Genomic DNA, 11,434 nt, shown 5'->3' with positions numbered 1-11,434 from the left:
TGGATATATTAAATTAGGTGTAAAGCTACCTTGACGAAGATCCCGTCTTGACTGATGAGAATTTTACGGGCCTTTGCATTGATTGCAATTGTGAAACGGACATGAGGCATCAGTAACTGTAATAAGCAAAAAAAAAATAAATTTAAACGTGCATTAAATCATACCATTTTTTTAAAAAGCATAACCTCAAACAGGAAAAGTGTTTCCCTTTCAAATTGGAAGTCATGCTGAGGAATCATCACTGAAGGCTCTAATCCTGCTATTTTGATCCTATCATAGGATTTGGATCCTAATTGATCCTACGATGCATAATGATGCTTCCTACATGCACAAAGCATAGGATTCACACATCATTCACGCACATGCAGCACTTGTGCATGAAAAAAAAATTATAAAAATGAAGTAGGCCTATATTAGTGGAATAAACTAGCGTTAATATGAATATGAAATACTTTACTTTTCACTTTAATAATTGATAGATTAAAAAAAAAACCTGCGACAAGTAGTTGTCACGCTACGGTGAGATGCAAATAGTCTTTAATATTCCAAATAGGGCAAACACAGGACGGACAGGCAGGAGGAACATGTAGGGACTTAGTCGACCGGTTGACGAACAGAGAACAGAACACAACTAATATAGTGGAGCAAATGAGGATAATTAAACAGACACCTGAACTAAATTACACAATCAAACATGAGAGAAAACTGGGTCACAGAATACATGAGGAATAAAAACACAACAAAAGTTCAAGACAAAGGACCAAGGTAGAGTCGGAGGGAAGGAGGAGCCTGACAGAGCCAGAGGGACGGAAGTACGAGCCGCAGCCGGAGGAGTTGGGTCCCGAGGTGACGGATGGTCAACTGGCAGATAGTTCAGGGCAGACAGAGAGTTCAGACGAAGGCGGGAGAAGAGGGAGCATGTCTGCATATATATCCACATCACAGTCCATTGAGCTCGGCTCACCCTCAGCCATGGTGCAGTGGACGGAGCTTCCCTCCGCACTCTCGCTGTTCATAGTGCTCTCCCCTGTGGCGAGCTCTGTAGCTGACTCTCGCACCTGGTCTGACGTGTTGGGCTCTAGCTCTGGGGCGATCCTCAGCACTGTCGCTCCATATGGCTCTGGCTCGTCGGTCGCGGCGGGCTCTGGCTCTGGCTCTTGCTCCACGCAGCGGGGTGATGGTGGACTGGGCTCTGGGTCCTGTCGTGTTCCGAATCCGTGTAGGACGCTCTCTAGACACAGAAACATGTCCTCCCTCCAGTTCAGTACGGTGGTGTCTGGGAGGTCCACGGGGCAATGATAATTCACCCCAATCTGGAACAGGGATTTCAACATCTCGTCATCGAAATGGGATGTGACGGCAAGGGGAGCGAATCCCAGGGCCAAGACAGAATCTCTCGAGCCACAACAGAGAATTTTGCCACCCAATCCATAAAGAACAAAAGACTTAAAAAAAAAACGAAAAGAAAATGCGGGGAAAAGGCATGCTACGGTGAGATACACGCACGAAGAAGGCGAAGATAGATGCAAATAGTCTTTAATATTCCAGAATAGGGCAAACACAGGACAGACAGGCCGGATGAACACGTAGTGACTTAGTAGACCGGACAACAAACAGAGAACAGAACACAACTAATATAGTGGTGCAAATGAGGATAATTAACCAGACACACCTGAATTAAATGACACAATCAAACATGAGGGAAAACTGGGTCACAGAACATGAGTAATAAAAACACAACAAAAGTCCCTAAAGGGGTGTGACAGTAGTAGCCTACACTCATTTGTGTGACACTAACCTATATTTGCTATATTTTATTAAACCCTATACTGACACTGGGGTGCCTCACATGTGCACAGCATACCCTTTCTAGCGTTGCTAACTTGACATTTCAACCTTTCATCTTCAAACTAAACTACATTCAAATGCAGTTGCATTAAAAAAAGTTAAACTGCTCAATTTAAATGGTCTGCTGTACAGCATGTCTGACACCAGTGCCCAAGCAAACACATTTTTGCACATCTGAAGGAGTATACAGTATGTGGATATTGGAATGGGAGTTTAGTGCAAAGCCAATTAATTTAGTTAAAGCAAAAGTGAAATAGCATCGGGACTACATACCTCACTCATTTGGCAAGAATCCAAATGTTTGCATATTTTATAGCTGTTATTTTCTTATTCTTATTTTGTTATGAATACTGTTCAATTTAATGGATTTGTTGTGGAGTGAAATTAGCTGAGTTACGCTTCTCTACGTCACCCTAACTATATGGCGAGTGTCACGCCCATGGACTCTGTGTGTGTTTTCCCTCATGTTTGATTGTGTTATTTGGTCCTGGTGTGTGTCGTTAATTATCTTAATTTGCTCCAGTATTTAATGCTGTGTTCAAGTCCTCCTGGGACGTTCGTACTTACGAGTTGACAAGTCATAATTACGACGTCAGGTGCGTTCAAGTCAGTTTAGTCGGCACAAGATGGCGGTGTACCTTTTAATAAATTACAAGAAAATACAACAGGGTCTACATTTTGTTTACTTGGATTTCATTAACTAGCTGCGTAACAAGAACATGACCAACTTAAGTTTATAGGACAACTAAACTATCAATTTAAACAAAAATTTACCGTCAACTACAGACATTGCATCCATCGATTCCGCCATGTTTCTCATTGACATGCCCCCAACTCGGAAACTTGGGGCTTAAAAAAAATTTCGAGTTTCCCACTCGTAATAACGACTTTGTGGTGGCGTTCATGTGCGTTCAACTCGTAAATACGATCTATCCGACATGACTTGAACGCACCATCAGTCCTAGTCTGTGCAGTCTCTCTGTCGGGTCTACTTCGTCATGTTCGTGTCTCCAGTCGTTTCCTGTGTGAGTTACTCCGTTTGAATTATATTAAAGACTGTTTCGCTTATTCCACATCTCCATCATTCCTCCCAGCACAGTTCCTGTCAGAGGCTTCTAAAATTATGATATGATAATTAAATTATGAAGATTATTATGATTATGTTTATGATTATAATATCTCAACTTTGAGGCATGACAATTCAATTAGGATCATTATTATTATTATTATGCTTATGATTATTAATATTATGATTTTTATATTATATGATTATTATGTGGGTATTGATGTTTTTGCTCCAAACCCATTTTAAACCATCATCAAGAGCTTGAAATAACTTCTGATTGTGATCTATAATGGATTTCAATTATATAAGAGGCTGGCATTGTTTGTATTTTTTTTTTTTTATGGACTGAATGCTACACCTACTTATCTCGTCATAAACATTGTTTATTGTTATAAAAAAAAACAGCTGCATGGAAAAACACATACAGAACATATATCCTATGTCATATGTCTGTTTGGCTTCATGTTTCATCTGTAGAGACTTTTCTCTCAATCTTTTATGTGTGGAAGGGCAGGAGTTGATGATGATGATGATGTTAAATCTAGAGATCTAAGATGTCTAAGATATCTAACCTTTTACTGTGTTACGCCGGGATTGTTCGCACCCAGTGTGATTAAAGAGTGCCACTGTGCCAAACATTTGTACCAAATGTCTACATTCAGTGTGAGAGAGCCTTTAGGCTCCCTTTCCTGGGCCTCCTTAACTACTGTTGGTTGGTCGAGCATTTCTGGCCTTCTCTCACTTTATAGAGTCTCTCTACTGAGGCTTCTGCTTCTCAGAGCTCTGTCTGAACAGTAGGATGCAGTTAGGCCTCCTCTTGCTATAGAGAGTCATTCTGCAGAGGCCTCTGTCCACAGAGCTCAGTTTTACTCTAGTTAAGTTGCTTGGCTCCCTTTCTTGAGCCTCCTTAACTGCTGTTGTTGGGTGGAGTGTTTCTGGTCCCCTCTCACTTTAGATAGTCTTTCTGCTGAGGCCCCACTCCTTAGAGCTCTGTTCTACTAGTAGGATATAGTCAGGCCTCCTCTCACTCGAGAGAGTCATTCTGCAGATGCCTCCATCACTTGGAGCTCGGTTTAACCACACATTACTCGGTGTGGTTAAGTTGCTTGGCTCTATTGAACCTCCTTAACTGCTGGTATTTGGTGGAGTGTTTATGGCATTCTCTCACTTTAGAGATTTGTTGTGCTGAGGCTTTCACTCACCAAAGCTCATTTTCTATGTGTGGTTTGCCTCCTTTCACTATGGAGTTATTCTGCAGAGGCTTCCATCTGTGGGATTGATTTTACAGTAGTTTATGTTTTTGCGAGCCTCCTTGACTGCTGTTGTGTATGGAGTGTTGGTTGAACTCCCCTTAAGAGTCATTCTGCTGAGGCCCCACTCCTTAGGCCGAGTTCACATTGCACGATTTTCAAAGCCATCATTGCATGACTTTACAATAGGAAGAATCATCAACAACTATGTCTGGTCCGCAAACTACATCTCACAGCCAAACACATGCAAGAAGTGATAAGGAAATTATAATATGTGAGACTGGAATTGTTGTTAAAAATAGTAGTCCACAAGAAGCTCGCAATCAAGAGAAAAAGAAAAATAAATGTTTGGAGGTGGACATGGTTGGGCTGACGCTGATATTCTGGTCTAGAACACCTTTGCAAACTTCCTGCTTCCCTGTATCTTGCTCTCTCATTAGCTGTATGTCATCGCCGATGTCATTTTCAAGAGAACACCTTTCACACAGCAGGATATTGAATCACTGACACATCCAGATATTTAGCATGATAAATATCTCTCAGGTTATGCATGTAACCATAGTGACGTGAGTGAGTGACGTGACATGTGGCCAAGTATGGTGACCCATACTAGGAATTAGTGCTCTGCATTTATCCCATCCAAAGTGCACAAACCTGCAACCTTTGGGTTACGAGTCCGACTCTCTAACCATTAGGCCACGACTTCCCCCTCTTCCCCCCTTAGTTTGCTGATAAGGGCAACAACAGCATCTACTTCAGGCATTTTTGTCCACGTCACCTTCAGACAAGAAGTGAATGATGTGCGCTGCTTGTGTACTGTTTGCGGTTACACCAGTAGTGACTTCACTGGCTGTTGCTGTTCATTGTCAAGTTCATTGCCATGATTAGACTCACATTTCAGCCACATGTCATGACCATATGTCCTCCATGCCATGCGCTGGAGGTTTTTGGTAAACATTAAACCGTGGTTGAAAAACAAAGATATCAGAAACAAAGATATTCAGTTTCATGCTGAATCTAAATATCATGACCATGTATGGAAAAACATGTACCTTATATACAGGGTGGACCACAGAGAGCTGTCTGTGAATGGCTACTTCAAACACCTCTAAGATCAGGTGTGTCTTGAGAAGGTGTGTGACCAGCTGGTGTACATTAAAATCAGCAGATTTTACCCACATCTTGGCAAGCATCCAGTCGTATTCATCATCGCTTGGGAGAAAGATTGGGCTCATTTCCTCCTCTGGTTTTTGACTGAGCTGTGTCAACAAAGCAGACATTTTGGTCAAACAACAAACAATGAGTAAATTACAATGAGGAAATTCAGAGCAAAAGCACTTAATTTTTTTTTAGGTAATTTAGATTTTCAGTTGACATTGATTCTTTATGCGACACACACCTTAATGGCAATTGGCACAATTTGGTTCAGTCTGTTGTTGTACAGTAGACAGATGGGTGCAGTCAAATAGCTTGACTTATTGGCTTGCAATCCCTCCAAGATTTTATAATTTGCTATGTAGATGTTTCCTGCCTGTAAACACGGAGATATTTTATTTAGTGTACACAGGTGTATACTGTAGTTTGGAACAAATGATTTGCAGGTTAAAATAACATTGATCTAAGTTATTTACTAAAGTATGTGAAAAATGTCACAATACGTCAAACAAGTTTTGGATTTGATAAGTGAATTACGTGTTCATGTTTCTTACCTTTAATTCCTCTTCTAGCGTGAGACCTCTCTGCAGAGAGCCCTCCACCACCTCATGTGTGACTGGAAAGTTGTCTGGAAGTTCCACACACTTGCTGATCATAACAGGATTGCAGCCATTCAAAAACTGATAGCCAAACATGTAATCCATATTCCAGTCTTGGATCACGTTCTCTGTCCAGTTTTCAAAAAAGAAAATTGTCAAAAACAAACAAAAATAACAACAAACATTCTTGACAAAGAAATACTTCAAACCTAGCAGAGTGTTATTGAGGCGATAACGTGTCAATATCTGTTCAAAATGGTTTATATCGTCCCAGGGCTGAATGTACCCTTTAGACGCGTCCAAGATGTTTTCGATAAGCCTGAAACAGAATGCATACAGTATAATTAAAGACATGAATACTATTTGCATGGTACTGTATTTGTTCTGAATCACTCTGGAAAAGTGAGGAAAAATTCATTATCAAATAAACAAGGACTGTGGCCATGACACATTCCCCAGACTTACACTTTAAATGAATTCCAAGTGAAGTGTGAATCTTTTTCTTTGTCAAACTGAATATCTGGGTGAAGATCATTCTGTTCGCTATCCATGTTTTTAGGGAAGCCCGGGCACCACTGATTCCATCTTAATCAAGAAAAATGACAACACTTACTTTTGCAATTACACCAAGAACAACATTTAAAGTGTGTGTGTGTGTATTTCAGTTTTATTTATATTGTTCACTACTGTGTTGCTATTCTAAGTCTTGCCGTTTCCCGAAGAAGAAAAAATCCGATCTATATGATGTAATGAATAAAACCATTTTTTGATTACCCAAAGTTTATGGTGTTGTTCTCTTATTCAAATTATAAATGAGATAACTAAACAAATTAATAAATATTTCGGTGAAGCTGTGCACTTGAATTTGTCATCGCATCATGACTCTATAGACACTTCTTTGTGAAGACAGTGGCATAATACAGTGTAATAATATGTTCTTTAGCCATATAAATACAGCTGTCATGTGCATGGGTAAAATTTACCTGCTGGCGCTTTTAGGTATACAGCGACCTCTGGCGGTTCTAGTGTTAAGGAGTTGGTCTGGGATCCATTCCAGGCGAACACCGGACAAGTCTAAATGCTTTGGGTTGGGTTGAAACTATATATGTAAGTTTTACTCCTCCCAAAAATGTTAAAAATGAACGTGTGAGAGTGTGTTTTAGGCTATATGACATGTTATATCCAGATATGACAGCGCTACTGCAACGTATTGCATGCAGAGTAGCTGTTTCAGCTGTTTACGCGCAAACTGCCGCAAATTAAACTGAAGGTAAGTTGCAAATCCTTAACACAGTTCATTTACACATATTGATTTAAAGTAGTGAGACTAAATTATCTTAAGTGCCAATGCTTCTCTCTTCTATTGCGGTCTTTGATTTTTAAAATTAGCTGATGATCAATAAAGTGCAGCTCATATCTGATGCATCTGGTGGCATAAACTCCATTAAACGGGATGTCGTGGCCTAATGGTTAGAGAGTCGGACTCGTAACCCAAAGGTTGCAGGTTCGAGTCTCGTACCGGCAGGGATTGTAGGTGGGGGGAGTGAATGTACAGCGCTCTCTTCCACCTTCAATACCACGACTGAGGTGCCCTTGAGCACCTCAGTTTGATATACTCCAATACATATTTCAAGGTGCACACTTGAGCAAGGCTGCTCCCCGGGCACCGCAGCATAAATGGCTGCCCACTGCTCTGGGTGTGTGTTCACTGCTGTGTATGTGTGCACTTAGGATAAATGCAGAGCACTAATTCCGAGTATGGGTCACCATACTTAGCCACATGTCACTTCACTTACAAATCTGCATAAAGCGAGAGAATTGAAGATTGGATATATATCTGTTTTGTGGAGACTCATTTATGTGCCCAAGTGTAAATAAAATGATTTAATAAAACATAGCTATCCATTCAGTAAAATCACATGAAGTGACCAGGTGTAAATAGGCCCAAAGAGTCAATAAATCAATAAAATATTAGCCCGGTTTCACAGACAGGGCTCAGCTTAAAAACCAGCAAGCTCGTTAGCTAGACAGTTTATTGACATTATTGACTTATTTTCAGCATGGTTACGACTAAACATTTATATTTGTCTACTCGGCCAGTTGATCCAGATACATAGTAACTTAGGCTATGTGTGCTGACAAACAATATAAAAACAGACGTCACATAGGGCTAAATGCATAGCATTTTAGTAAAACTGCTAACGTTACAGCAGCGGGGAAGATGAATGTGCATGAGTTATTTTATTTAATCTGTGTTATTTTAATGTTTATTTTACCTAAAACATAGAGACTCTGATGTTAATGTGACCTGCATTCAAGCATTTCAGTGGGCTTAAACAGATCACCCTTTACAGAAGATTTAGTTCACAAACAACTGACAGCTTTGACCTAAATATGATTTAGGTCAATCGTCCACGATCAAAAATCGTCATATCGCACACCCCTAACTACCAAGTATAATCAATTTCACACATACAAACAAGCACAATGAAATCACTCCACACTATTAAGCGGCTGTGTTATGAACATGCAAAACTGTATCGCACACGTGCTACAGTGGTAAATTTATTAATCGCACAGACCAGTTTTTTAGTAGCACGTGCGTATATGTCGCACTGTACAGCCCTGATTAAGGGTAGGTTAAGAGGTAGGGATATGGTTAAGACTAAAATTTTCTAAAGAAACTAGAATGTTTTTCCAGGATCAACAAAATATGTTGAACCAGGAACGTATTAAAATCAGCAAAATAAGGTTGGGCAAAAGATCCAGGTCAATGTCCGGGTAAAGTTTTGTACTTCCATTGACATGAATGGAAATCCTCTTGTCTAAGCCTAATGCACCATTGTCTAACTCAAATAATGGTCTGATGCATGGCAACTAAGGAGCCATTTAGCAGGAGAAATTATATCTCAACAATGGCATTTAAAATGGCAAATTCAAAATGCTGTCTTGTTCAAAGTTTTATTTCAAGGTGCACACATGAAGTTATATTTGTCTGTGCTTCACATAGGTATAGCCTACACCAGGGGTCTCCAACCTTTTTGTGAGTGAGGGCTCCCTGAAGAGATAAAACAGTCTCAAGGGCTACTTCTTTGATATACTCCAATACATACATACATACATATACATATATATATATATACACTGTAAAAAATGATCTTGCATTTTAGTTGTTTCTATGATTTTTTTTAAGTTGACACAACTTGCAACTTCTGAATTTGTTCAAACACAGCTGGACTCAAATGAAGGTGTAGAACCATCTCAAGGATGATCAGAAGAAATGGACAGCACCTGAGTTAAATATATGAGTGTCACAGCAAAGGGTCTGAATACTTAGGACCATGTGATATTTCAGTTTTTCTTTTTTAATAAATCTGCAAAAATGTCAACAATTCTGTGTTTTTCTGTCAATATGGGGTGCTGTGTGTACATTAATGAGGAAAAAAAATTAACAAATGATTTTAGCAAATGGCTGCAATATAACAAAGAGTGAAAAATTGAAGGGGGTCTGAATACTTTCCGTACCCACTGTAAGTAACCTGAGACGTTCTCTCTCTATCCCTTTTACTTTCACTTTTGCAGGTGACGTGCGGATTGGTCGGCTCACTTGTCAATCATTCGGGATGAGCTGATTGGGTGTGATGACGGGAGGGGGTTGTTCTTCCATCGCGCTCACTGATTGACGTCCAGCTGTGGACTTACCTACTTGGCTGGCCCGAAACTCCTGATCTGTGACATTTGAAAGCCTAACAAAGTTTTTTCAAAGATGTGTTAAAACCGGACGGAGGTAAAGGGGTAGGTAAGTTATGGCACGGTGCCACTTTCTGTATTTTTTGTTTGATTAGTTAGTGAAGTTGAGTTACGACGTCTCGGATGTTGAAGATGTTTTCCTTTTCACATTTTTCTTTATTTTAGTTTAGGACTAGACCAAAATGGGTTAGCTAGATTCCTTTTGGTTTTGTTACTTTTTTCTTTTGGCACAATCCAGTTTCCCTTTAACCTCCCTTTAACCAGTTCTCCAATATTGTAAAGCTGCCGGTGTGTCTAGGATTCTTTTGTAAATAATTATTTCATTTATTTTTATATACATATCTATTCTCTTTTTGTCTTGTGTAAACAACTCTTCAATAACGGTCACGGTCTTCAATAATAAAGCAAGTTAGCTTGATTTAGTCTCCAGTCATTCATTCTGGAGTTTCATTCACACACCGAGTGTGAAGCTTGTAATGGTCTGAACTGGTCCAGTGTTCCCCTTCTTAGTCCCTAGACGCTTAACAACCAAAGGAGGGTCGTAACACCACACAGATCTAAAATAAACATGCAATTTATTTCCCAGCTGTTTACCTTCACAGACACAACCCACTGTTTTTGTAACTCGTGTGTTTTTAACGTAAACTGGTGTGTGAATGAGAACTTAGTTTAGTACTCGCATGCTGTGACAGCCGCTTTCTGTGCGTGTGCACTCAGAAAACTGTATATCAGAAGTTTAAACTAATATGGTTTAAAACACATGATTTCAGCGCGATAAACATGATAATCAGAACCAAAACAGATGTTTTTTTTGCAGGTACGAGCTGTAATGACTCAGCTCTATTCTGGAAAAGGGGGCGGCGGGGAGCAGCAGCTCATTTGCATTTAAAAAGACATGCATGAAAACAGCCTGTTTCTGCTTCCACTCAAAATAGGCATTTTCAAACTTATATAATAAATGATCTGTGGGGTATTTTGAGCTGAAACTTCACAAATACATTCTGGGGACACCTGAGACTTATTATGCCCCTTTTTACAATATGTAATATATGTCTCCTTCAAGCAATATAATTTGCTGTTTTGGTGTGTTTTAGCAATCAAATGTAAATGAGCTCCTGCTCCGCCCTCTACCAGGTGAGGCTGTGTTAGAGCACTACATTCCTGAACTCAGCCATAAGTTGTTCATCGGTTCTATGTTAAAGGGGTCGAGGGTTAGAGTGAGCAGAGGCGCGGGCTTGAGAACGGCGCGGCCGGCGATTTCGACGAAGGAGCGTCCGGAAGAACACGTGACGACTCCGGGCTGGACTCCGCTTCCCGTCCACGGTGAAAGCCGATCCAGCGATCCACAGCGCAAAGTTGTAGTGGGGAGCAGCAGCTCATTTGCATTTAAAAAGACATGCATGAAAACAGCCTGTTTCTGCTTCCACTCAAAATAGGCATTTTCAAACTTATATAATAAATGATCTGTGGGGTATTTTGAGCTGAAACTTCACAAATACATTCTGGGGACACCTGAGACTTATTATGCCCCTTTTTACAATATGTAATATATGTCTCCTTCAAGCAATATAATTTGCTGTTTTGGTGTGTTTTAGCAATCAAATGTAAATGAGCTCCTGCTCCGCCCTCTACCAGGTGAGGCTGTGTTAGAGCACTACATTCCTGAACTCAGCCATAAGTTGTTCATCGGTTCTATGTTAAAGGGGTCATATGATGCTGCTAAAAAGAACATTATTTTGTGTATTTGGTGTAATGAAATGTTTATG

At 40.1% G+C, this 11,434-nt stretch overlaps 1 protein-coding gene across 1 annotated transcript in view; it reads right to left on the bottom strand.

Moving 5' to 3' along the window:
- Positions 1-11,434, bottom strand: part of LOC107671382 (arachidonate 5-lipoxygenase-like) — a 53,072-nt gene that overhangs the window by 10,700 nt on the left and 30,938 nt on the right. Inside the window, exons 3-8 of the mRNA XM_016464297.1 lie at positions 6,384-6,503; positions 6,128-6,237; positions 5,874-6,046; positions 5,564-5,695; positions 5,217-5,423; positions 30-116 (exon numbers count right to left, since the gene is read on the bottom strand). Coding sequence (XP_016319783.1) covers positions 30-116; positions 5,217-5,423; positions 5,564-5,695; positions 5,874-6,046; positions 6,128-6,237; positions 6,384-6,503 — 829 coding nt within the window. The remainder of the gene's footprint in view (positions 1-29; positions 117-5,216; positions 5,424-5,563; positions 5,696-5,873; positions 6,047-6,127; positions 6,238-6,383; positions 6,504-11,434) is intronic.

Source organism: Sinocyclocheilus anshuiensis, unplaced genomic scaffold, assembly GCF_001515605.1.
Source record: "Sinocyclocheilus anshuiensis isolate Anshui unplaced genomic scaffold, SAMN03320099.WGS_v1.1 scaffold3505, whole genome shotgun sequence".
Taxonomy (NCBI): domain Eukaryota; kingdom Metazoa; phylum Chordata; class Actinopteri; order Cypriniformes; family Cyprinidae; genus Sinocyclocheilus; species Sinocyclocheilus anshuiensis.
Note: the sequence above shows the minus strand (reverse complement) of the source record. Positions and strands in the feature narration are given on the sequence as shown.